Source organism: Pongo abelii, chromosome 23, assembly GCF_028885655.2.
Source record: "Pongo abelii isolate AG06213 chromosome 23, NHGRI_mPonAbe1-v2.0_pri, whole genome shotgun sequence".
NCBI classification, from domain to species: Eukaryota; Metazoa; Chordata; class Mammalia; order Primates; family Hominidae; genus Pongo; species Pongo abelii.
Window position 1 is genome coordinate 27646896 of NC_085929.1, and position 26328 is coordinate 27673223.

The window sequence follows — 26328 nt, forward strand, 5'->3', positions numbered from 1 at the left end:
GGGCAGCCTCACCAGCCCAGGGTGGCCCTGCCCAGCCCTGGTCAGTGAAGAGGAGTTTCCAGACACATCCAGCCTGATGTTGTGCCCATCTTCCCTGAATGCACTGGGCACCTGCCTGGCAGCTCCCAATTTCTCACCAGGGGCTAAATGGCAAGAGGTGATGTTGGCATGTTAGGATCTGGCTACAGCGATGCTGGGCCATGCTGTGACAGCTGTGGGAATGCCCCTGACTGCACTGTCACTAACACACAGCTCTGCAGTAGAGCTATTTACATGAGGTAAGTCCAGGAAATTCACTTTTTCCAAATGCCCACCACCCAAGATTATTCTCCTCTCTAGCAATATAATAATGTTCACTGGAAAGTAATGCTAGTCATAATTCTTGTTTTATTATTCTGAAAATAATAGTTTATGGAGAAAACTCCTGATTAAAGCCATGTCAGGAGCCCGTCCGAGGATACAACAGTTGATGTACCTCCTTTTTATTTCACACAGGGTCTTGCTTTGTCAACCAGGCTGCAGTGCAGTGCTGTGAATCATGGCTCACTGCAGCCTTGACCTCCTAGGCTCAAACGATCCTCCCACCTCAGTCTCCTGAGTGGCTGGGACCACAGGGACAAGCCACCACATCTGGCTAATTTTTGCATTTTTTGTAGAGACGAGGTCTCACCATGTTGTCCAGGCTGGTCCTAGACTCCTGGGCTCAAGCGATCCCCTTGCCTTGGCCTCCCACAGTGTTAAGATTACAGGTGTGAGCCATGGCACCCAACGATATCCCTTCTTTTTATTGACAAGAAAGATCTTTCCCCTTGTCAACAACTTCCAGGCCCACCAAGGAAAACAGGTGGCAAGACTAACTCGAATGACTCTCAACTCTCCTCCTGGAGTGTGGCCCTTCTGGGGAGGTGACTGACTTTAACTAGAGGAGGCACACTGGCATGCAGACCTGATTGGGGTGATAAGGCAAGGCTCCCACACCTGGAGGAAGGTGATCTGGATCTAGGAGCCAGGGAGGATCAGCGTGCTTTCTTTGTTGAGTAGCTCAGAAAGCGGCTACTGACACCAAAGCACATCATGTTAGTTTCGAGGTTTGCTCCCCAGGGAGAAATTCCTGCCAGCTCGGGGGGGAACCACGCATAAGAGCTTTGCCACATCCAGCGCGTCGATGGGGTCCACGTCCCTCAGTCCAGCATCCCCTGCACCCAGCAGGCTGCCAGGCACGTAGTATGTGCTGAGCAGGTGTTTGTTGAACTGGATGGCCAAGGGCTTCCCCTCGCTGTGCAGCCTCTGATGCTCAGTGAGGTGCGAGCTCCAGTTGAACATCTCCCCACATTCCTCACACTTAAACGACTTCTCCCCGGAGTGGATTTTCTGATGTTTAATGAGACAGTGGTTCTGGCTGAAGGCTCTGCCGCACTCGCTGCACTTGTAGGGCTTCTCACCGGTGTGGATGCGCTGGTGCACGATGAGGGACGAGTGGCAGCTGAAGGCCTTCCAACACTGGCTGCAGTCGAAGGGCTTCTCGCCTGTGTGGATGCGCCGGTGCACGATGAGGTAGGCGTGGGAGCTGAAGGCTTTGCCGCACTCGTTGCACTTGAAGGGCTTCTCGCCGCTGTGGATGCGCCTGTGCACGAGCAGGTATGCGTGGCAGCTGAAGCCCTTCCCGCAATCGGCGCACTTGAAGGGCTTCTCGCCCGTGTGCGTCCTCTGGTGGAGGGTGAGGCGCGAGCGGCTGTTGAAGGCCTTCTCGCAGTCGCTGCACTTGAACGGCTTGTCCCCGCTGTGGATCTTCTCGTGCACGGTGAGGGATGAGTGGCAGGTGAAGGCCTTGCCGCAGGAGCCGCACTGGTAGGGCTTCTCGCCCGTGTGGATGCGGTGGTGGCGTGTGAGGTGTGTACGCTGGTTGAAGGCCTTGCCGCACTCGCCGCACCGGTAGGGCTTCTCGCCGGTGTGCACCCGCAGGTGCATGCTGAGCAGCGAGCTGCAGCTGAAGGCCTTCTCGCAGGTGCTGCACTTGTAGGGCCGCTCGCCCGTGTGGATGCGCTGGTGCACGTTGAGGGACGAGTGGCAGCTGAAGGCCTTCCCGCACTCGCCGCAGAAGAACGGCTTCTCGCCGGTGTGGATGCGCCGGTGCTCCAGAAGGTTGGTGCTCCAGGTGAAGGCCTTGCCGCATTCATCGCACTTGTAAGCCTTCTCTCGGCTGTGCCAGCGCCGGTGCAGCGTGAGGGAGGAGCTCTGGCGGAACGCCTTCCCGCACTCGCCGCACACGAACTCGCCCTCCCCGGCGCCCGCCCCGCGCTGCCGGCGCTCCTGGGGGAACTTTTCTGGCTCACTTGGCGTGGAGGCGTTTTCCCCTGCACACAGTCTCGCCGGGGCCTTGGTTCTGCCCTCAGTGGCCTGGACGTTCTTGCGTGTGTACAGCAAGGGTCCCCCCTCGGGAACGCGTTGCTGGGCGAAGAGGGGACACCTGCGGGGGAATTCCTCTACAGGGATGTCCCAGACCATGGCAGGTGCGGGCGCCCAGAGCGCAGCCTGACTCCTCTGCAGAGCACCTGCCTGGCGCCCCCACGCCTGCGCCCCGCCCAGGGGCCGCTCCATGATGGGCTCCTGGGCCGGTTCTTCTTTGCAAATGCCCTGCTGTTGAGAGAGCACTGCCTTCAGCTCCCATTCTGTAAGATATTGAAAATGATTTTCTGTGAGCCAGCGGAAACCTGGCCTAGAATTCAGATTTGAGAATTGACCTGGAGATGCAGATAAGCCCAGAAAAGAGAGGAGAGGCCACCAGGGCCAAGGCTGGAAGGCGCAGGCAGAGAGAAGGGAGAGCCCAGGATGAGATGGGCAAGCAAGAGCGGGAAGAAGGGAGAGGAAGAACACGGAAGGAGCTACCAGAGAGCAAAGACCAGGACAGGCGGAGAAGCCAAGGGAATCCCCGAAGGAGCAGCTACAAGCACCAAGGGGGCTGAGAAAGGGGCAAGCTTGGGAGCTGTTGATGAGGATTACACTCATTCACAGACATGTCGGCTGACGGACTGCTCTGTGTCAATACCATGGCAGGTGCTCGCAATACACAGGACAAATACATGTTTTTTCTTTGTTTGTTTGTTTTGAGACCGAGTCTCGCTCTGTCGCCCAGGCCGGAGTGCAGTGGCGCGATCTCGGCTCACTGCAAGCTCCGCCTCCCGGGTTCACGCCATTCTCCTGCCTCAGCCTCCCGAGTAGCTAGGACTAATAAATGAATTAAAAATTGTCTGTGGTGCCAAAAGGAAAAAAGGGCCCCCCACACCCCAGCGCTTCCCTTTAGAACACTGGGAATTGTAAATACTTTCTCTGTCTCGAGACGCATGCAAACCTTTTCAGAAGCAAAATGAGCCTAGTCCAAGAGTCCAGTCCAAGATGTAACTTCCTGCTTGTCAAAAAGATACAAGAGGCTGGGCGAGGCGGCTCATGCCTGTAATCCCAGCACTTTGGGAGGTCAAGGTGGGCAGATCACTTGAGCCCAGATCAAGAACAGCCTGGGCAACACAGTGAGACCCCTCTACAAAAAATACAAAATTAGCCAGGAATGACGGTACCTGTGTATAGTCCCAGCTACTCAGGAGGCTGAGGTGGGAGGATCACCTGAGCCTAGGGAGGTTGAGGCTTCGAGCTATGATCATGCAACCACACCCCAGCCTGGGCAATAGAGGGAGACCCTGTCTCAAAAAACAAACAAACCAACAAAAAAACCCCCCCAAAAGCTGTACTCTTCCTTTAGGTGAAGACAGTTGCCCTGTGTGCTGGGTTGGATCTGTCTCCTCTGTCAAAGGGGGAGGTTTCTTTCTCTCCTGCACACCACATCTGGTTAAACACTTATTCAATAAGAAGGCTTTCTTTCTTTTCTATCTCTACAGCAAGGTTTTCTGAGCTGGCAGGAGATTTTATTTCTAATTCTGTCCTCTCCAGGCTTAAAAGGGAGCAGTCTAGTGCAGTGGGCAGAGCTGCATGGTCGTGTTTCCTGTGGCCCCAACCCATCCAGAAGAGCAGGGCAAGTGGAACTGGCCATGGCACACACGGCAGGTAGCCAGGTGGAGAGCGAACAGCATGTGCAGAAGCTCAGAGCTGAGACAGTAAGATGAAGACAAGACACACAGAGGCAGGAAGGCTGAGAGGTGACCCTGGCAAGGTGGATTGGATCGAGGTGACCAGATGCCTGACTCAGAGGGCAGCCGGGGAAGAAAGGCCTTTTGCACAGAGGGTGACGTGATCATATGGTGTCTTGGGGGGGGGGCGGGGGAAGCAGAGGGCGGGGACAGAGTCGCGCTCTGTCATCCAGGCTGCAGTGCAGGGGTGCAATCACGGCTCACTGCAGCCTCCAACTCCTGGGCTCAAGTGATCCTCCCGCCTTGGCCTCCCAAAGTGCTGGGATTAGATGTGTGAGTCCCTGTGCCTGGCATAATGGTTTGTCTTGAAGGTGGCTTTGGTGGTGTGTAAGGAGGTTGGAGCGAGCAGTTAGGGAGGCCATCTGAATAATTCAGGTGAAAATGGCAACTTCAGACTGGAACCAAGGCTGTGAAAATGAACAGGAAGCAGCAGATCTGAGAGCCATTTAGGTGCTAAAACTGATGGCCCTAGCTGTTGACTGAAGGTGGCAAGAGAGGAAATGGGGGAGAGGATGAGACCTCAGCAAACACCCAAGCCTGGGTGGATGGTGGAAGCTTTTACAAAGACAGGGATGGGAGGAGGAAGGGCCAGTTCCAAGTCTGGTTTTAGACACGCAAGCAGAGGCCCACGAGATGGTCAGTGACACAGGGCTGCAGCTCAGCTGGTGTTGCTATAGCGTAGGCCACATCCACACCAAGTGAGAGGTAAGAGTCTAGGGAAGGTGCACAGAGCAGAGAGAAGAGGCCCAGGCCAGAACAAAGTTGTTTTGGCAGCAATAGGGCCAACAACACAGCAGGGCACATTCATCTAAGGGATACTGTGCAATCAGTAAACATCACGTGAGGACGCTCACTACGCCATGGCCAGTGCGGTAGCCAGACTCCAGCGTGAGTGCTGTGCTTCCGAGGGTGCATAAGGCTTTATTTATTTATTTTTTTGAGACGGAGTTTAGCTCTGTCACACAGGCTGGAGTGCAATGGTGTGATCATGGCTCACTGCAACCTCTGCCTCCCGGGTTCAAGCAATTCTCCTGCCTAAGCCTCCAGAGTAGCTGGGATTACAGGCGCCCACCACCGCGCCCAGCTAATTTTTTTTTTTTTTGAGATGGAGTTTCACTCTTGTTACCCAGGCTGGAGTGCAATGGCGCGATCTCAGCTCACTGCAACCTCTGCCTCCCAGGTTCAAGTGATTCTCCTGCCTCAGCCTCCCAAGTAGCTGGGATTACAGGCATGCGCCACCATGCCCGGCTAATTTTTTAATTTTAGTAGAGACGGGGTTTCTCTATGTTGGTCAGGCTGGTCTCGAACTCCTGACCTCAGGTGATCTGCCTGCCTTGGCTTCCCAAAGTGTTGGGATTACAGGTGTGAGCCATCACGCCTGGCCACGTGTAGCTTTAGAAAAGCCTATCCGCACACAGAGGAAGGGCCCAGAGGAATCAGTGACATGGTCAGTTATTAGAGAAGCTATCTCTGGGTGGAAAGATTATGCAGGATTTCAATAACCTTTCAGCCTCATTTTCAGCATATACATATACGAATCAAACAAAAATATGAATTTTTTGAAATCTGTAATTTTGCTAAAGAGGACAAAGCAAGCATCAGAGGCTGGGGTGAGAAATAAAGACCAGAAAGCTGGGGCTGCAGCCACTGTTGCAGGTTGGGGCTGGGTGGTGTGTGGCAGCGGAGGGGGATGGAGGAGGGGCTGCCTTCCCCAACCCCCATGTTCTGTGCTCCACAGCTTATCGGCTGCCTTTCCCACAGAAAGGTGTTTCTCAAGCTTTCTAGACACCTAACATGCTCAGCAGTCACTGTCCAATAAATTAAGCCGAAATAATTTAATTCACTTATTCATCAACCAACTCAGAAAAGAAGTCTACAAAAAGAATGTTGGAGAAGAAAAACAGACTACCTTCTGCTCAAGACCCACTCCAGTCCCCTTTCCCTCATGGAGGGCTGCCATCTTGGCCACAGCCTGGAAGCCCTCGCTGACATTGACCCTGACCCTGATGCTGGCCCTGACCCTGACGCTGATGCTGACCCTGATGCTGATGCTGACTCTGACCCTGACGCTGATGATGGCCCTGACGCTGATGCTCACGCTGGCCCTGACACTGATGCTGGCCCTGATGCTGATGCTGATGCTGACCCTGACGCTGACCAATGCCAGCTGCCCCTCCCTGCCCCCAATCCCACACCCCCGGCTGCCCAGCCAACACCACTGGCTCAATATTTCTATTCCTGCCTCCCCACCCCCATCAGCAGGTGGCCATTTGGTCCCAGTGGCCAGGTTTGTTCCCTGTTGTATCCCAGAACAGGTCTTAGCACACAGGCGGTGCTCAGTATGTGCTGAAGGGAGGCGGGCGGGAGGGTCTGGCGAGGGACCTGAGAAGGGGAGATGGAGCCGGGGCAAACTGAGGGAGGAAAATTGAGGCCATAGGAGGAGGTGCCACCAGGGGTGCTGGGGCCGGCACCCTTCTACCTGTGCCTCTGCTCACCTAGACAGGGCCCTCCAGGGACTTCCCTCTGCATGCTCCATGGCTCCTCGCCTCGTTCCAGATGAGAGATCACATCTGGCTTGTGCAGTGGAGGTCCTGCTCGTGGAGAGAAAGTGGGCTGGGCATGCTGCGGCTCTCCAGGCCCAGTCAACCTTACAGGCCACCCCCTAACAAGGACAATGCCTGTGAAGTGGACACCCTCTTTGGGAACTGGAGGTCCTCTGGGCCAAAAGCGGTGAGGGTCTCAGACTGGAACCCAAATCCCAGTGTATACTCTGAAGACCCCATGTGTGCTGACGTCCTTACTTCATTGCTTGAGGACCATTCCAGAGCCAGCTGGGCTCCAGGGTCCCACCTTCTTCTCTTCTCTCCCTGCCCCCATCCCAGGACCAGGGGAAACACCAAGCAAGGATGCTACCAGCTCCCATGCTGTCACCTGGGGACTTCTGGCGTGGCCGAGGCCCCTGGCCATGAGTGCCCCAAGTCACAGGCCTTGCTTCCCACCCCATGACATATCTGGCACCAGGGCCAGCACTGAAGGGATCCTCCTTAATATCTACCATGCAGAAGAAGGCTGACAGCCAACGCCCAGCCTGGGGCTGGGGGGATCTTACCTAGGGCAAGAAGGTTCTGGTAGTTCTCCAACATCACATCCCGGTATAAGGCCCTCTGAGGGGAGTCTAGTTGACCCCACTCCTCCTGGGTGAAGTCCACAGCCACATCCTTGAAACTCACCGATTCCTGAAATGACATATAGGTTCTCACTCACCCAGGGCTGATTCTGTGTCCACGGTTCCAAAGGAGCCAGAGATTGATTAAGGACCCTACAAGTAAAGGGTTAACCTCAGGTGACCTTCTCCCATGCCAGAAGGTTGTGCTGTAGACACTGACCATGACTGAATTTGGGGACCAGGGGCAGGGAGCGGGGCTGGGAATTGGCATGCATTCCCACACCACCTTCTAGATTGGGAAAGCAGGTCTGTATAGACACCACAGGGCCCTGGCAACTTGAGGTGGGACCCAGGGGCTGTACGTGGCTGTTGTATCAGGCTCTAAGTCCTGGGTGAGATGCTATGCTTCCCGGGGTCAAGAATTTCAAACTTAAAAATTTGAGAGAATATTAATAGTACAAAAATCCCAGCAACTCTATTCAAAGCTCACTAATGCAAAAGCATCCGAACCCAGACTAAAAATCTTATTACACGCTAAGGAAGGAAACCTTGTATATATCAGCAAGTTCTGTGCCCCAAGGGACCAAGAGAGGCTACCTGCAGTCCTCACCTGACTGCCTTCCAATCCTTCCTGCCTGCTCCCCCTGGGCCTGGGCATCCTGGCCACCACCCAACTCCAGACTTGCTTTGATCCTTGAAAGGATCAAATAGATACTAAGTAATTTCACTGCATCCCAGAACAAATCCCAGAAACACTTACGGAATTCCAAAAACCTCCTCAACAAAGTAAAATTCACAATGTCCAGCATCCAATCAAATAACTAAAAGGTGAAAAATATTAACGAAATCAGAGGGATTAAGAGTATATTAGAACAGTATGTGTTTACCTCAAAAGAAGTCATTAAGGGAGGAAATGAGAAACAAAAAAGACATAAGACATAGAAAACTAATAGCAAGGCCGGGTGGGGTGGCTCACGCCTATAATCCCAGCACTTGGGAGGCCAAGGCGGCAGATCACCTGAGGTCAGGAGAATTGCTTGAACCCAGGAGGTGGAGGTTGCAGTGAGCCAAGATTGTGCCACTGCACTCCAGCCTGGGTGACAAGAGCGAAACTCTGTCAAAAGAAAAAAAAAAGGACATGTAAATCCAACCATATTAATAATTACACTAAATGCGAATAGTTTAAACACTCCAATTAAAAGGTGGAGATTGTCAAACTGAATTAAAAAAGCAAGCTACAGAAACCCACTTTACATACAAAGATAGGTTAAAAGTGAAAGGATAGAAAAAGATAAACCCTGCAAATACTAATTAAAAAAAAAAAAAGCTGAAGTGCCTATAGTAATAGCAAAGTAGATTTCAGAGACAGGACTATCAGAGATAAAGAGAATATTACATAATGATAAAACAGTTAATTCATTAAGAACTCATAGCAATCCTAAATATAAATGTATCTACTAAAAAAGCTTCAAAATACATAATGCAAAAACTGACAGAACAATTAAAAAACACCATCATTCAACCTGACTTAACTGATATTTACATAACACTCTAGCCAACAAAGGCAGAATACATATTTTTTTCAAGGGCATGTAGAACATTTACCAAGATAAACCACACTCTGGGAAATAAAATAAACCTTGGTAGATTTGAAAGACTTTAAATCATACAAAGTTCATTCTTTGATGACAATAGCATTAAATCAGAAATCCATAATAGAAAGTTATCTGGAAAATGCCCTAAATATTAGGAAATGAAACAACACATTCTGAAATAACATGGCTGAAGAATAAATCACTAGGGAAATCAGAAGCTATTTTGAGCTGAATAAAAGTGAAAATGTAACATAACAAAAGTTGTAGGATATAGATGAGGCAGTGCTTAGAAATTTACAGCGCTGAATGCTATATGAGGAAAAAAGATATCAAATCAATATCTATGTTTCAATCTTAAGACACTAAAGTAAGTAAAGTAAGTTTCAATCTTAAGACACCAAGGAGATAATAACGGATCAGAAATCTATGAAATGGAAAACAGAAAAGAGAGAAAAATCAATACAACAAAAAAATTGTTTTTTTGAAAAGATCAATAAAATTGATAAACATATATTTACTATATGGCTCAGCAATTTCACACCTAGGTATTTATGCAAGAGAAGTTAAAATGCACAGCCATACGTTACTCAAACATTTATAGCGGGTTTATTTGTAATAGCAAAAGCCTATGAGTAACCTAAATGTCCATCAGCTGGTGAATGGATAAGCAAACTGTGGAATATCCATCCAATGGAGCAATGGGATGAACTGTATACCCCTCACCTCAAATTCCTATGTCTCATCCCTTGGTAACTCCAAGAGAGGTTTTTTTTTTTGAGACATGGTCTCACTCTGTCAACCAGGCTGGAGTATAGTGGTGCAATCTCAGCTCACTACAACCTCTGCCTCCTGGGTTCAGGAGATTCTCCTGCCTCAGCCTCCCGAGTAGCTAGGACTACAGGCACGCACCACTACGCCCAGCTAAATTTTTGTATTTTTAGTAGAGACAGGGTTTCACCATGTTGGCCAGGCTGGTCTTGAACTCCTGACCTCAAGTGATCCACCCACCTCAGCCTCCCAAAATGCTGGGATTACAGGCGTGAGCCACTGCACCCGGACTGGAGAGAGGTTCTTTAAAGAAGTAATTCAATTAAAATGAATTCAATACAGTGGGCCCTGATCCAATATAACTGGTGTCCTCATAAGAAGAGGAAATTTGGACACAGACATAGAAGAGGTAAGACCATGTGAAGATACGGGGAAAAGGTGGCCATCTACAAGCCAAGGAGAGGCCTCAGAAGAAATCAACCCTGCTGACACCTTGATCTCAGATTTCTTGCCTCTGGAACTGTGAGAAAATACATTTCTGTCGTTTAAGCCCTCCTGCCATACTTTGTATGGCAGCCCTAGCAGACTAATACAAATGGAATATTACTCACCAATAAAAAGGAACAAACTACTGATACACGCAACAATATGGATAAACTCAAAAGCATATGCTAAGCGAAATAAAGTAGAGACAAAAGACCACATAGTATAAATTCCATATGAAATCCTTAAAGAGGAAAATCTATAGCAAAACTATAGTGGTTACCAAGGGGAGAGGGGAGAGGACTGAATGCACAGAGGCATGAGGACATTTTTGGGTCATGGAAACGTCCCGTATCATGATTGTGGTGCTGGTTACACAACTGTATACGTTTGCTCAACCTCATCAAATTGTATACTTAAAATTGCACAATTGTGCTGTATATAAATTACACCTCAATAAAACCTTACCCCCCAAAACACTGGATTTCAGATGAGGAGGTAGAGATGAGGACAAATGCTGAGAACACACCCCTAACTGAGGCATGCAGGCATGAAGGATGACGATAGCCGAGGGAAGGAGAAAATGGGCTGAAACAAGGCTCCAAGCCGGGTGTGGGGGCACACACCTTGGTCCCAACTACTCAGGAGGCCGAGGTGGGGGATTTGCTTGAGCCCAGGAGTTGAAGGCTGCAGTGAGCTATGATTGTGCCACTGCACTCCAGCCTGGGCGACAGAGCGAGACTCTGTCTCAAAAAAAAAAAAAAAAAGGAAGAAAGAAAGAAAAAGAAAGAAAAACAAAAAAATAGCTCCAGAGGTATCAGAATATGGTGTTGGCCAGTGAGGCTGTCAGAGGCTACATGGCTTCAGTGTGGGGAGCATCAACCAGCAAGAGTAGGGTAGGGTCTGAGGCCCGCACAGGCCTTTTTGATGGATATTTCTGGCCACTGGGAGAATTCCATGTCCAATGTGTCATCATTCTGCAGGGAAAGGAATAAAAAGCCCAGACAGTATGCATTGGAATCAGATGCTGATGTGGTAATGACACTAGCAGAGAAGTCAGAACAGACCACACAAGATGTCCCAGGAGACAGAACAACTTGAACTGTGAGTGAGAATGAGACTGTCAAGAGAAAATGCCAAAGCTGATGTGTACTCAGGAGAGTCAACTGGTTATTCAAAGATCTAACAAGCTAATATTTTAGGAATAGGAATAACACATGCACGAGGGCCCTACCACCTAGAGGGAGCTGCACAGACACATACAGACATACATACATGCACACACATTTTTTTTTGCTGAACCGTTTGAAGGTAAGTTGCAGACATCATGATGTCTCACTCTACAGTCTTCAGCTTGTATCTCCTGTGGATATTCTCTTACATAAACACAGTACTATTATCACACGCAATAAATTTCATATTGATACAATATGACCTAAGAAGATACAGCCCATTTTCAAATTTCCTCTTGTCCCAAACTGCCCTTTATCAATTTTTTTGGATCTATCCCCTAAGCAAGGAACATGCATTGCATTTGACTGTCAAGTTTCTTGAGGACTATAAAGCATTGTGACACACTACAGAAGTGAGGCACAGCTCACAATACATGTTTTGCAGCTGTTTCTAGCTGGCTGTAATCTGCCGTCACCTCTTTTGAGTGGCAGACTGACAAAATCACAAAATGCTAAAAAAAAAAAAACCCAAAGACCCCTTATCCCTCCAGATCTTTCACTCTACTGTGCTCTCTTTGTCAACTGCACCCTTCTAAATACAAACATGGGGTGAGGTGGTTGCCGTAGAAAAACAAAATGAGAAACAGAGTCCACAGTCTGTAAAAGGAGGGATCTGGGTCCCACTTGGCTGCAGAAGTTCCCAGGGCCAATTCCTTGCTGAGCCCCTGGATTCTCTAAATCTCCAGGACTCTCCATGAAGGCCCCATGCCAGGGGCCGGGTACAGAGGAAAGCACACAGGGATGTGTCCCCTACCGCCTCTCTTAACCCAGTGCTGCAATCCAGCCCATCCTGAGCTACTCCACGTGCCGCTGTCTGATTCCATCCCAGTAAACCAACGTGCAAACATCCTGCACCAACCCCTGGCCAGCACGTGGATAGGCAAAGCGAGCCCATGTGAGCCATCACCTACTTTCTCAGGTTCCACTAAAACAACTCCTCAAAGCTCCCAGGACACCGCTGGGCAGAGAGATCCCCAGCAACTGACCCACTGAATTGGACTGGACGAGACATTCAATAGAGTACATCTCGAGGGCACACCTCGGGCAACATCTGGACTCTTCAGTTGGAGCTGTTCCCACTGCTCAGAGCTTCCTGAGAACTGGCCAGCAGGTACCCGGGTGAAGGTCTGTGGAAGGCTGACGATCTAGGGCTGGGGAGGGAATGTGCCAACCCTCTTCATAAAGAAGGAAGAACACACAGCCACTCACCTTGGACCTGGCTTCGGGAAGACCCCAACCCGATATATCCTCGAGATTCTCTTTCAGGGAAAGAGCAGGATCCTGAGAGGAAAGAGCTGGGGAAGGAGAAATGAGTCAAGGTCACGGCTACCAGGCTCACGGCTGAGCTCAAAGCCCACCTGTCGTGGCACAAGTGAGAATCAGAGAGGAGGCAGAACCTGCCAGCAAGGCCAGGTGGGGAACGAGCCCCAGTAGCTAGCACCAACAGAAACAGCATCGAGGAATAATCTGCCTGTGTCTCAGACACTCCAATTCATGAAGAAAAGAGCTGCTACCCCCAATAAAGCACGTCTGAGTGGGAACAAATGGTTGGGCACGGGGAAGAAAGAAGCAGGAGGCCAGGAGCGATGGCTCACGCCTGTAATCCCAGCACTTTGGGACGCCGAGGCGGGCGGATCGCTTGAGCTTAAGACCAGCCTGGGCAACATAGCAAAACCCTGTCTCTACTAAAAATACAAACATTAGCCGGGCGTGGTGGCACGCGCCTGCAATCCCAACTACTTGGGAGGTTGAGGCGGGAGAATCGTTTGAACCCGGGAGGCAGAGGTTGCAGTGAGCGGAGATCAAGCCATTGCACTCCCGCCTGGGTGACAGAGTGAGACTCCATTAAAAAAAAAAAAAAAAAAAAGATGCTGGATGCTTCTGGGAAACTGGCCTGATCTCTCTGAGTGTCAATATCCTCAAGTGCAAATCCACAGACACGCTGACTACAAGAGTGAAGCTGTACCTGTCTTCTCGGGCTCCGGGGCAGGGATCTCCATGGCCTCCTCGGCAGCCTCCCCGAGAGGAGTGGGCAGCTCTGTAGCCTCTAGGACCCAGGGCAGGCCCTGAAGAGCGAGTCCTGCTCCTGGGGCTCAGGGGCCTGCAGCGGAGCCCCGCGGGGCGGCCACGGGCTCACAGCTGCACGATCACACGCACGGAGCCCCCTCCCCGCGCCCGGCTGATGTGGGGCTCAGGCTGGCTCCGCAGATACCCACTCCCCACACCGGGCTCAGCCCCATGCCCGGAGCACGCACGCCCCGGCACACCCCCGCCACACGCTCCTCCCGGCGAACCCGCGCTGGGAGACAAGGGCCAGGCCTAAGGTTCCGCAGCCCGAAGCCATCGGACGCGGAGCGACCAGCGGACAGGTCCCGAGGCGGACAGAGACCGCCGACGGTCTGAGGGACGGGCAAGTGGACAGACCGGACTCCCACAAAAGGACTGCGACTGCCACAAAGAGCAGCATGCGGCCGCCGCAGGAAAGTGCGCCTGCGCGGAATGGGCGCAAACTACTCCTCCCGGGAGCCTTTGCGCCGCGCAGGCGTCAGGCTCCATTTCCTAGAGGGAGTTCGGGCCAGTGCTTGCGTCCGGACGCCGAATATGTAGCACATCCTTCTAGGAAATGTAGTTCCTGTGCCCACAGCCGGGAGCTCCGGCACCCTCCATGCTCTTGCGGGGGAATGTCGCTGTGTATCTCCATGTGCGGATCAGTGCAGTGCCGCTGCATGGGTGTCTAATTGCGAGGATATTGGGAGGGCGGTGTCCAGGAACTGGGATTTGTCCTGTTAGTTCGTCCACGTCCCCAAGTAACTGGGAGTCGGGTGGGTTCCTGCTCACATCTGTCTGCAGGAAAGACTCAAGCCCCTGGTCTTACGGATATTGGGGGTGGTGGGCCTGGCCTCGAGGGGTTTTCCAGGGGCCCTACCCCCACTCCCCCTTCTCGAGCCACATATCTGAGGCCCATGGGCGGGGGTCCCCAGAGTTGGGAGAGCCTTGGCCTAGTCCCCCCAGAGGGTCCTGTCCACAGTTCATCCTTGGAGTAGGAAAGGAAGGTCTGGGTGGCAGCCCAGTCGTGGCGGCACAGGGCTCTGTCATGAACATAGTGATGACGCCAGTGACAGAAACATTGAGTATGTACTGAGCACCAACCACACGCCAGGCCTACTTCAAGAGCTTGGAGTATATTTTTCTGGCAGAATGCTCACAGCAATCCAGGGAGGTTTGCTAACTATCATTATCCCATTTGGGAGATGAGGAAGTTGTAGTACAGGTGTGTGGGGTAACGTGTCCCAATCACACAGCCAGAAGTAGGAGTCCAGCACCGAAGTGCATTGCCACATTCCTACTGAGAGGTGGTCCCGGGTGGGGCAGGGTGGTGCACACTCCAAACCCTTCAGCCTCCCACCTTAACTGCAGCTTAGGCTTGGCCACAGGCTCTCGCTTGACACTTGTGTCCACTGCCCACATCAGCACAGCTGTGCCCAGACCTCCCCTGCCCTGGGCAGTGCCCGTGTTTGATTTTGTTTTGAGACTGGGTCTCACTCTGTCACCCAGGCTGGAGTGCAGTTGCACAATCACGGCTCACCATAGCCTCAACCTCTCGGGCTCAAACTATTCTCCCACCTCAGCCTCCCGAGTAGCTGGGACTACAGGCATGCACCACCACGCCCGGTTAATTTTTATATTCAGCACCCATTTTTAATAGCAACGCAGTGAGAGGTGACAGCGTACTGGCAGCCCTCACAGCCCTCGCTCGCTCTCGGCGCCTCGTGGGCCTCGGCGCCCACTCTGGCCATGCTGGAGGAGCCCTTCAGCCCACCGCTGCACTGTGGGAGCCCCTTCCTGGGCTGGCCGAGGCCGGAGCCGGCTCCCTCAGCTTGTGGGGGGATGTGGACGGAGAGGCGCAGGAGGGAACCGGGGCTGTGCGCAGCACTTGCGGGCCAGCACGAGTTCCAGGTGGACGTGGGCTCAGCAGCCCGCACTCGGAGCAGCCAGCCGGCCCCGCCGGCCCCGGGCAGTGAGGGGCTTAGCACCTGGGCCGGCCAGCAGCTGCTGTGCTCGACTTCTCGCAGGGCCTTAGCTGCCTCCCTGCAGGGCAGGGCTCAGGACCTGCAGCCCGCCATGCCTGAGTCTCCCCACGCCGTGGTCTCCTGCACGGCCCAAGCCTCCCCGACGAGTGCCGCCCCCTGCTCCACAGTGCCCAGTCCCATCGACCACCCAAGGGCTGAGGAGTGCGGGCGCACGGCGCCGGACTGGCAGGCAGCTCCACAAGCAGCCCTGGTGCAGGATCCACTGGGTGAAGCCAGCTGGGCTCCTGAGTCTGGTGGGGACTTGGAGAAGCTTTATGTCTAGCTAAGGGATTGTAAATACACCAATGGGCACTCTGTATCTAGCTCAAGGTTTGTAAACACACCAATCTGCACCCTGTGTCTAGCTCAGGGTTTGTGAATGCATCAATCCACACTCTGTATCTAGCTACTCTGGTGGGGACGTGGATAACTTTCTTGTGGACACTCTGTATCTAGCTAATCTAGTGGGGAGGTGGAGAACTTTTGTGTCTAGCTCAGGGATTGTAAATGCACCAATCAGCACCCTGTCGAAACGGACCAATCAGCTCTCTGTAAAATGGACCAATCAGCAGGATGTGGGTGGGGCCAGATAAGAGAATAAAAGCAGGCTGCCGGAGCCAGCAGAGGCAACCCGTTTGGTTTGTCTTTCCATAATGTGGAGGCTTTTGAAGCTTTGTTCTTTGCTCTTTGCAGTAAATCTTGCTGCTGCTCACTCTTTGGGTCCACACTGCCTTTATGAGCTGTAACACTCACCATGAAGGTCTGCAGTTTCACTCCTGAAGCCAGCGAGACCAGGAACCCACCAGAAGGAAGAAACCCCGAACACATCCGATCATCAGAAGGAACAAACTCCGGACACGCTGCGTTTAAGAACACTCACCACGAGGGTCTGCGGCTTCATTCTTGAAGTCAGTGAGACCAATAACCCACCAATTCCGGACACATCAGGACAAGAGCCTTGGTGGGGTGTAGAACTGTTGATTACACAGCGTATGAGTCTTTTTCTATGTGTAAGTTTGTGTATGTGTTTGTTTCTCTGTATCTTACAGGTGTAGGTGTTGGTCTGCTTTTGCCTCACATTTCTTATGTGTTTCTGTCTGGGTGTGCCTCTGTGAAACAATGTGCACATGCACCTGTGCACAGGTGACTCTATGTATGAGTGTGTATGTGGGCACTGTCTCAGCAGTTCTGGAGTCTGGATGTGTGTTTGTGTGCAGGCTTGTGTACATGGGACAGGAATGTGTACATGGGAGTGGAACTTGTGTGCACGGTGTGCTTGCTGATGAGTCTAATGTGATTATCTGTTGGCATCTGGCTGTTGACTAACATGTCAGGTCTGAGTCTTTCTTTCTTTTTTTGTTTTTGAGATGGAGTCTCGCTCTGTTGTCCAGGCTGGAGTGCAGTGGCACGATCTCAGCTCACTGCAACCTCTGCCTCCCAGGTCCAAGCGATTCTCCTGCCTCAGCCTCCTGAGTAGCTGGGACTACAGGTGCCTGCCATTACACCGGCTAATTTTTTGTAATTTTAGTAGAGATGGGGTTTCACCATGTTAACCAGGATGGTCTCGATCTCTTGACCTCGTGATCCACCTGCCTTGGCCTTCCAAAGTGCTAGGATTACAGGCCTGAGCCACTAGGCCTGGCTGGGTCTGAGTCTTTCTGTATTAAGTGCGAATGTGTATGTACGTGTGTGCCTCACTGTGTTTACACAGATCTGAATGTATGACTGGCGTATCTGTGCATGTAACTCTGCAGTTCATCTCTGTAGACTGTGGATGGTTGGGAGTATCATCTATGTCTGCTTGCCTGAGTGTGTTCTGTGTGATAGTGAGTAGATGCATTATGCCGGTGACTATGGACGGCATCTTGTTCAGGTGAATCTGTAGACCTGTGTGTGTGTGGTTCTCTCAAAGTTCTAGTTTGTGTGAGATGGTATGCACCTCTCTTCATTTGTGGGGCTGTGGACCTCGCAGGTCCAGTTGTGGCTGTGTGTGTGCCTGCATGTGTTCTGTATGCCACTCTGTGTTGACTTCCAGTGCTCATCAGCATCAGCATGTGCATCCTTGTGTACATGTGTATGTCACTGTGGGCCTCATGGATCCTGTGTGTCTGTAGGAAAGCCAGTGTGAGCCCAGGGATTCTGTATTGAGTGCTCTGTCACCTGCGTCTCTGCCCAAGTACAAAGGCTGTAGGGACACGGATGTGTCCAGCCTGAAGGGAAGAGTGGAAGGGAGGATGCTGTTATTGCTTTCTGCTCACTATAGACTTCTGAGGCTGGGAAAGGCATTTACCACAAGACCATATAGCCTAAGATTCTCACATAAGAAGTCCTAGGTCATGTTCTGATTCCTAAGCTCTCTGATTCCTCAATTCTCAAGGGTTGACCAGCAGGGCTGTGTGAAGGCCCAGTGAAATATGGATATATTTGCCTTTTTTTTTTTTTTTTTTCCTGAGATGGAGTCTCACTCTGTTGCCCAGGCTGGATTGCAGTGGTACCATCTCAGCTCACTGCAACCTCCGTCTCCCGGGTTCAAACAATTCTCCTGCCTCAGCCTCCCTAGTAGCTGGAACTACAGGCACCTGCCACCATGCCTGGCTAATTTTTGTATTTTTGGTAGAGATGGGTTTCACTATGTTGGCCAGGCTGGTCTCGAACTCCTGACCTCAGGTGATCTGCCCACCTTGGCCTCCCAAAGTGCTGGGATTACAGTCATGAGCCACCATGCCCAGCCTATATATGCAGTTTTAAAAGCAAAAAGCATTTTTAAAGTGGAAGATTTTATTTTTGTGTGTTTTTTTTTTTTTTTGAGACACAGTTTCACTCTTGTTGCCCAGGCTGGAGTGTAAGGGTGTGATCTCGGCTCACCGCAACCTCCGCCTCCCGGGTCCTGGTTCAAGCAGTTCTCCTGCCTCAGCCTTCTGAGTAGCTGAGATTACAGGCACACGCCACCACACCCAGCTAATTTTTGTGTTTTTAGTAGAGATGGGGGTTTCACCATGTTAGCCAGGCTGGTCTCGAACTCCTGACCTCGTGATCTGCCCATCTCGGCCTCCCAAAGTGCTGGGATTACAGGCGTGAGCCACCGCACCCGGCGTGTGGGGTTTTTTTTGAGATGGAGTCCCACCCTGGAGTGCAGTGGTGCGATCCTGGCTCACTGCAACCTCTGCCTCCTGGGTTCAAGCGATTCTTCTGCCTCAGCCTCCCGAGTAGCTGGGACTACAGGCACATGCTACCATGCCCAGATAATTTTTTTTTTTTTGTATTTTTGGTAAAGGTGGGGTTTCACCACGTTGGCCAGACTGGTCTCAAACTCCTGAGCTCAGGTGATCTGCCTGCCTTGGCCTCCCAAAGTGTTGGGATTACAGGCGTGAGCCACTGTGCCCAGCCTGAAGTGGAAGATGTTAAAGACCAAAACACAATAATGTCTTACTACATTAAATACTTGGTGTTACAACTGGAAAAACATTTTATTTATTTATTTATTTGCTTCCTTACTTACTTAGAGACAGTGTCTGGCTCTGTGGCCCAGGCTGGAGTACAGTGGTGAGATCTTGGCTCACTGCAACCTTGGCCTCCTTGGCTCAAGTGATCTTCCCACCCCAGCCTCCAGAGTAGCTGGGAGTGCAGGGGCCTGCCATCATGCCCAGCTACTTTTGTTATTTTTTTGTAGTGACAGGGTTTAGCCATGTTAACCAGGCTGGCGTCAAACTCCTGATGAGTTCAAGGGATCTGTCCGCCTTGGCTTCCCAAAGTACTGGGATTACAGGCGTGAGCCACAGCATCCTGCCTGAAAAAATATTTTAAATAACTGTTCCAGCCCTGGCGTGGTGGCTCATGCCTGTAATCCCAACGCTTTGGGAGACTGAGGCGGATGGATTGCCTGAGCTCAGGAGCTTGAGACCAGCCTGGGCAACATGGAGAAACCCCGTCTCTACTAAAAATACAAAATTAGCCAGGCATGGTGTTGTGTGCCTGTAATCTCAGCTACTGAGGAGACTGAGGTGAGAGGATGGCTTGAACCCGGGAGTCGAGGCTGTGGTGAGCCATGATTGTGCCACTGCACTCCAGCCTGGGGAACAGAGCAAGACCCTGTTTCAAACAAACAAAAACCTGTTCTAGTAATCACAAAGTAGTTTGTATCAGACAAACTCTCTTGCCAATAAAAATTCAAAAGTTGCACAGAGAAATAGATCTCAAGAAGAAAGCAGTAGTCTTAATGGGTTGATGATACAGAGGTTAGAGTTTGGGGCCTCCAGAGTGTTTCTAAGTTGAAAGGCAAAGTCCAGGAACGGAGACAGTCAAATCGGGTTAAGCCTCAGATTTTGCATAAAAATTTCTTTCAAATCCCTGGATGCCTCCTAATGGTATAAGACGCCAAGAAAGGCCAGGTGCTATGGCTCACACCTGTAATCCCAGAACTTTGGGAGGCCGAGGTGGGCCTTCAAAATCCTTGCTCTTTCTGAAGTAGACTAGGGGCTTCCCCGAGGGGGGCAGTCTCACCTCACACTGAGACCTTTCCATGCCTTGTGGGTAGAAATATTTGATGAGTTCCCCAGGGGCCCTTGGGACCTTGGGCTATGAGGACCAGGAGCATTAAAGGACTGTGCCCCTTCTCCCCACTATAGATTGAAGTAAAGCTCTCGGTCAAGTTCAACAGCAGGGAGTTCAGCTTGAAGAGGATGCCATCCCGAAAACAGACGGGGGTCTTCGGAGTCAAGATTGCTGTGGTCACCAAGTGAGTGTGGAGGGGCTTGGGCTCATGCACTGAGGGTGCCTGTCCCTTCAGCTGTTTCTGCAGAAAAGAGCATGTGTGGGTCTCTCCTCTCTGTGCGTGGCCGCTGCACGGTGAGGTCAGGCCCCAGGGAACACTTGGTGTGTTCAGCTACCTCCTGTGTTTCCTCCAAACCAGTTCAGGAATGTCCTTGCTGCCTTGCTTGGAAGCAGTAGGCTGGCTCCAGAAACTGTCCAAATGCAGGGTTTTCTGCCCTAGCTTGGAAATTGTCACGGTCCCAGGTTCCTGTTGAATGGTTGTAACTAACCCCTGCCCTTTTGTCACAAGTCAGTTGCCAAGAGAAGCCTGTTTGTTGGTTTGAGAGCAGTTCTTGCAGACACAGATCACTTCCTCTGAGAATTCATTTGCTTCCCCAGGATGGAATCTAGCTGGGCCCCTGACCTTGCTGGTCATGTAGGCCAGGGCCTCCATCAGTCATACCCTGGACTCCTATCTGTGTCTAAACACCACTCCCCACCCCCAACTGCACAGCAGGCACTTGGTAGCACTCTGGGAGGGCTCTGGGCGTGAGCAGCGAGGACTCCATCAGCAGCTCCTCCAAATAACCACTGCTAATGAGGGTGGCTTGAGAAGCCGCTTTGATGTGCTCCTAAATCCAGTTGCAAAACAGAACTAAAGTTAAGGCCTCTGCACAGCACTGTGTTCTAACTTTGAAGTATTCTTACTCTAGTGTCCTGTGTGGAGGTATTGGAGTTGTTCATTGCTAAGACTCAGAGAAGAAAAGCACTTAGCATTGCAGGACTTAGGGTACTGGTGCTGAGGCAACCCTTCATTCGTGGGATGTTTATTTAGGCCTGGGCCCGGAGCAGGGGTCAGGGATTCTCCTCTCACACAGCACATGGATGGCAGGACCAATGCCGGGTCTGATCTCCCAGCTAGGAGCACAGGCTGCTAACCCCAGATCTGGAATCTGTCAGATGCCCTTCCTGTGCTGACTTTACTTAGACAGGCCTCCTGACCTTCCCACAAAGATCATGTGTGACTTGCAGAGGGTCTGGCTGCTTCAGCCTCTTAGAAAGGTCCTGAGAAAGTACATGCAATGAGGACTGAGCTTGCAGAGGGAGGACAGGCATGCATAAGGCTCTGTGTGCAGCCCCAGACCTGGGCACCTTCGTCACCGTCCTCACCCCACCTCTGGGTGTGCAGATAGGGGGCAGGTCTCCTGTGCTGTGGCCCAAGCAGGGCTGTCAGAACACTGAGAACATTCCCTCCTCCTGCAGGAGAGAGAGGTCCAAGGTGCCCTACATCATGTGCCAGTGTGTGGAGCACCGAGGCATGGAGGAGGTGGGCATCTACCGCGTGTCCAGAGTGGCCACGGACATCCAGTCACTGAAGGCAGCCTTCGACGTCAGTGAGTGTCGGCCTGCTCAGGATGGGATGGAGGTGTGGGTGGCGGTGTCCGCGATGAGATCTCAGAGCGCTCCATGGCCAGGGCATGTCACATCCTTCTCTGTGTCTTTTCTTCATTTACTGTTTTATTATTTTTAAGAAAGAGAAGACAAGAGTTGTAGAAGGAGCTTCTGTAGAGGCCAGTTTTTAAACCATCCTAGCTACAGATGCTGCTTGCTGGGGTGCACCAGTGGCTTCCTTGGGGCCTTGGCCTTTCTGCCTTGGGGGTGGACAGGAGGTGGAAGCCCAGGACTCAGTGCAGTCTGTCCACTGCCCTGCTTGAGGATGCAGAGGGCAGAAGGCACTGATGGGACCCAGCTCAGACCGGGGCTTTAACATCTCCGCCTCCATCTCACCAACCCTCAGAAGCTATGAAAGACCTGGAGCTGCCTCAAATGCCAGGGGAGGGCACCGGGACCCCAGAGGGTCCTTGCCCAGCATCTTCAAAGCAACAGGGCTTTGTGCCTGCAGGCTCTTTTTGGGGGCACACACCACCCACCCTGACCAGGACCCCTAGAATGCCCAGCATCCCTGGGAGGGCCCTGTGGTAGTTTCAGCTCCCTCTGGGGGCCCAGAATGGACCTGGCCTGTGGTGAGGATGTAAGCACCAATGGCCAATTGGGTCCAAAGGAAGACACCGGTTCAAACACTGAAACCAGTCAGATTCTCCCCCGGCCTTCCTGCTATGGGAAGACACTGGTGCAGGGGTGGTTGCTGTGTACAGGGCAGAGCCACCCAATCCCCACACAGGCGCTGTGTCCTGCCACGCTGGCCTCCTCCTGGCCATCACATCGGGCCAAGCAGGGGAGAGGAATGGGAATGCCCACGCACCCCTATCAATTCTGCAGACACAGAACCATGCACAGCTCTTGGGAGGAGTCACGTGAGCTGCTCAAAGCCTGGGAGGGACCACGCAGTGGTCAGCGTGGCAGGGACGGTGTTTTAGCCAAGGCAGGGATGGCGGGCGACTCACTCGGGATCCTCAAGGAGGCTGCTGCATTTCTGTGCTCTTTCCAGATAACAAGGACGTGTCGGTGATGATGAGCGAGATGGACGTGAACACCATTGCAGGCACGCTGAAGCTGTACTTCCGTGAGCTGCCCGGGCCCCTCTTCACTGATGAGTTCTACCCCAACTTCGCTGAGGGCATCGGTGAGCACTGGAGGCCTTGGCCTCTTGGGAGACATCTCCTCCACGTGTACTGCTGCCCTTAGAGGCTGTGAAAAGTGAGGTGTGGGAAACCGAGCTATGCCCCCTCTGCCATGGTCAGTGTTTTAACCCAACCTCAGAAAGCAGGGGACCAGAACCGAGCCTGTCCTGGAAGGCCTTGTCCGTCCCCAGAGGCCTCCCCATCCCTATTCCTCAAGGAGACCAAGAGGGTGAAATGGTCAGCACGGCCATGCTGTGGGGTCCTGAAGTCTGCTGAACTCCTTCCTGCAGACCAGGGCTGAACAAGGGTACCCAGGTGCTCTAGCCATAGGTCCTGGCCCAGTCAAGCATGGGTTCAAACCTGGCCTGACCCTTAGTCAACCTGGAGGCTGATGTCTAAATCGGGCACTGGTGCATGCGGCACCTGTAGCCTCCATATCACCTTTAGGGCAGGTCTGCCTCCCGGTCCCATGCACAGAGGACCTGCTCTCCCAGCCTGCAGGTGCCCCTATGGTGTCCAGGGCGTCGAGGAGGGTCTCTGCGTATTTGGTGGGGCTGGGGCCCTTTCACCTCCTTGTGTCCCTCTCTTCTGTTTCATTCCACGCCAAGACTCCCCTGCCTTGGGCTCCCCTGGGGAGGGGGCGGCAGCGAGGGACACTCTGACCATGAGCAGCTGCTCTCGTGGCACCTCCTGCTGCTGTTTGCTGGGTGCTGCTGACTCCTGTGAGATAGAGAAAAGGTGTTCAGGTGGCTCACACCCCACACAGGTGCCCCTCACAGGGTCCTTACTGGGGGCCAGCACTGTGGGAGTGAGGATGATGACAGGCCTGGGCTTTCCAGTGACATGAGCCCTGGGTGCTCCATAGACCACCTCGGGAGGGGTCTCCAGCGTGACCCTAAGGAGTAGCCCACTGCCTTCTGCAGCTCTTGCAGACCCAGTTGCAGAGGAGAGCTGCATCCTCAACCTGCTGCTGTCCCTGCTGGAGGCCAACCTGCTCACCTTCCTTTTCCTTCTGGACCACCTGAAAAGGTAGCCCAGCTCTCGTGTGGCTGCCCGGGGCTCCAGGTCCCCAGGCTGTGGGGTGCCCCTCTGCTCCCACCAGACCCCCAGTGCCGAGGACCTTTTACCCCGACCCCTGTCTGCAGTCCCTCACTGCTTCTGGGGACTAGCGCCACTGCCACCCCCGCCCCAGCCTCTCCTCTTTGCCACCCTCTTCTCTCTGCACTGTGGCCTTAACAAAGAGTTCAGAGCTTTGGCCATGGCCAGTAGTGCACTTGTACCCCTCTCTTCCCTCCCACCCAGATCATGGAGGAGACCTCCCCACCAGCCCAGAGCTGGCCCCTTGTCCTGGGCCACTGAGACTCAGAAGTACCAGGGCCAGAGTCAGCTTGCAGGGTCGAGTTTGAGGTCCAGGTCGCTTCCTACCTAAGGACTCCAGCATGGCCCAGCCCCTCTGCCTCTCTCCTGGTGGTGGCGTTGAAACAGCACCCTCTGCTTCAGTCCTCTACAGGGTGGCAGAGAAGGAGGCAGTCAATAAGATGTCCCTGCACAACCTCGCCACGGTGTTTGGCCCCACGCTGCTCCAGCCCTCCAAGAAGGAGAGCAAGCTCCCTGCCAACCCCAGCCAGCCCATCACCATGACTGACTGACCAAGCTGGTCCTTGGAGGTCATGTCCCAGGTATGGGAAGACAGGCTCCAGCCCATGCAACACTGACCTGACAGAGGTGGCCTCTGCCTGCCCCACCCCCAGTCCTCCCATCTTCCTACTTGCGTGGTATGTGGTGGTGGCCGAGATTCAGAGAGAGAGACTTGCCTAGGTCTGTATGGATGGGAGTGTTAGGGAGGGCCCATGCCACTTGTGAGTCCTGCTGGTGCACCTCGCTGGGGGCTTAAAACCACCCCAAGTGTTTGAGCGTGGTGGCTCATGCCTGTAATCCCAGCACTTTGGGAGGCTGAGCAGGATAACCGAGCCCAGGTGTTTTGAGACCAGCTTGGGCAATGTAGCAAACCCCATCTCTAGAAAAAATAAAAATAAAAATTAGCCAGGTATTGTGACACACACCTGTAGTCCTAGCTATCTGGGAGGCTGACACAGGAGGATCACTTGGGCCCAGGAGTTAGAGGTTGCAGTGATCCATGATGGAGCCATTGTACTCCAGCCTGGGGGACAGAGCAAAAAAAAAGTTGAGTGAGTCTGCTGAGCTGAGAGAATGGAAGTGAAGCCACCTGTGCTGGGGACACTTGGGGCAGGGAGAGTATGGGCAGAGAGAAGCCACAGAAGTCCAGGCCTGTGGAAGCCCAACAGGAGATCGTGTGCCAGGAGGGCGGTCAGGAACAGAAGACGAGGTTGCTCTCCCGGGAGGATGAACCCTAAAGTACATAGCCTGGGACTACCTCCCTGGGGGTCCGGTCCCCCGCATTTCCTGTCCCTACTGGAGCTGCCTTCCAAGGAGCACAAACGCAGCAACAAAAGACCCATTTCTGCACAAAAATCCTTCTGGAAAGAAAAAGAAGGAAGCCGTGAATGGAGTCAAAACGCTACCCGGTATTGACTTAGCGTCTTCAACCCTGTTCTAAATAGAGTGTGGTTTCTAAGTCAGGGAAATGGAAGAGGCCCCACCCACACAGGGACAAGGGCATTGCCTCACAGGATGAAGCAGCAGCATTTATTCAAGATACAACAGTGAGGGAATCCAGTCACGTTCCCTTCTCCCCGGAGAGGGTGCATCTTGACAAGTGATCCAGTAGAAATCTTTTAAACTCTGATAAGTTCAAAAAAACCACTCCCTTCACCCTGTCTCCCAGGGCCAGGCCTGGACTCTGAGATGTACTGGCTTGGGGCGCCCTTGGGTGGCCACATGGAAAAACCACAGTCTGAGGCCAGCCTGGGCCTCCTAGACCTGGCTGGGATCTGCCCAGGCTACCTGTCCTGCTTTGGGTCGCTGTCTCTTGGCAGATGGCCCGACACTTAGGGGTGGCCCAAGGACACCTCAGGAAGGTTTAGTTCCCACTCTACGGATTAGCCAGAGGTTTCCAGGCTGTCTGTCTGCCTCCTGGAGATGGACTGGGGCCTTTAGACTTCGGTGGAGAACAGGATGCTCTGTCTCTTGCTGTCCAGGGCAGGGATGGCCTCCAGCTGCAGGAAGTACAGCAGCACCTGGACCTGCCCATCAGAGTGGGGAAGAGGAGATGGCTCAGAGGGGGGCTCACAGCTACTGGTGGGGAAGTCTTTGGCGCCCAAGCCCCCAAGTCCAGCTCAGGTGCTGGGGACCCCTGCTGGTGTCATGAACCCCTTACAGTGAGATGGGGGTGGGGTGGGGTCCTGACAAGGCACGACTTAGGGGGGTTATTCATTTCTTTTAGGGATACACAGGGCCCCCCCTGAGCCACTCTCCTGGGCCACTGTGCCCAGCTGATTTTTATGACCATGAATGGGGACAGATTTCTTAAACAGATCACAAAGAGCCATAGTTTTAAGGGAAAAAATTGATAAATTAGACTATATTCAAGTTAAGAATTTCTGTTTATTAAGAGACACCACTA

The 26328-nt window shown here is 52.6% G+C and overlaps 3 protein-coding genes across 4 annotated transcripts; 2 read left to right on the forward strand and 1 right to left on the reverse strand.

Annotated features, from left to right (window-relative positions):
• Positions 1-364: 364 nt before the first annotated feature.
• Positions 365-13904, reverse strand: ZNF74 (zinc finger protein 74). Of its 2 annotated transcripts, XM_054543614.2 has the most exons (6): positions 13350-13873; positions 12593-12678; positions 8066-8126; positions 7249-7375; positions 6635-6730; positions 2267-2669 (listed from the first exon to the last, which is right to left on the reverse strand). In XM_054543614.2, exons 1-6 carry the CDS (start codon positions 13381-13383, stop codon positions 2390-2392), a joined length of 684 nt encoding a protein of 227 aa, XP_054399589.2. In that variant the 5' UTR covers positions 13384-13873; the 3' UTR covers positions 2267-2389. The 2 variants fall into 2 exon arrangements, with proteins under 2 accessions (XP_009232403.2, XP_054399589.2); XM_009234128.4 differs by lacking the exon at positions 8066-8126 and having other exon boundaries at positions 365-2669; positions 13350-13904.
• Positions 13905-15646: 1742 nt separating this feature from the next.
• On the forward strand, positions 15647-22860 carry LOC100434117 (breakpoint cluster region protein-like). The gene is made up of 4 exons (XM_054543615.2): positions 15647-16463; positions 20079-20188; positions 21466-21596; positions 22652-22860. Exons 1-4 carry the CDS (start codon positions 16446-16448, stop codon positions 22846-22848), a joined length of 456 nt encoding a protein of 151 aa, XP_054399590.2. The 5' UTR covers positions 15647-16445; the 3' UTR covers positions 22849-22860.
• A 433-nt stretch (positions 22861-23293) lies between these two features.
• LOC134761185 (breakpoint cluster region protein-like) lies at positions 23294-24675 on the forward strand. Its single transcript, XM_063722937.1, has 3 exons — positions 23294-23332; positions 23650-23813; positions 24295-24675. Exons 1-3 carry the CDS (start codon positions 23294-23296, stop codon positions 24431-24433), a joined length of 342 nt encoding a protein of 113 aa, XP_063579007.1. The 3' UTR covers positions 24434-24675.
• Positions 24676-26328: the final 1653 nt, after the last annotated feature.

Coding starts and splice junctions, on each gene's coding strand:
- ZNF74 (XM_009234128.4), bottom strand. CDS start 13,383: ATGGAGATCCCTGCCCCGGAGCCCGAGAAGACAG. Junction 6,731..7,248: donor CCAGAACCTTCTTGCCCTAG/GTAAGATCCCCC, acceptor CTCCACGAGCAG/GACCTCCACTGCACAAGCCA. Junction 2,670..6,634: donor CCCTGGAGGGCCCTGTCTAG/GTGAGCAGAGGC, acceptor AATATCTTACAG/AATGGGAGCTGAAGGCAGTG.
- LOC100434117 (XM_054543615.2), top strand. Junction 20,189..21,465: donor AAGATTGCTGTGGTCACCAA/GTGAGTGTGGAG, acceptor CTCCTCCTGCAG/GAGAGAGAGGTCCAAGGTGC. Junction 21,597..22,651: donor GAAGGCAGCCTTCGACGTCA/GTGAGTGTCGGC, acceptor TGCTCTTTCCAG/ATAACAAGGACGTGTCGGTG.
- LOC134761185 (XM_063722937.1), top strand. CDS start 23,294: ATGGTGTCCAGGGCGTCGAGGAGGGTCTCTGCGTATTTG. Junction 23,333..23,649: donor GGAGGGTCTCTGCGTATTTG/GTGGGGCTGGGG, acceptor GGTGCTCCATAG/ACCACCTCGGGAGGGGTCTC. Junction 23,814..24,294: donor CTTCTGGACCACCTGAAAAG/GTAGCCCAGCTC, acceptor AGTCCTCTACAG/GGTGGCAGAGAAGGAGGCAG.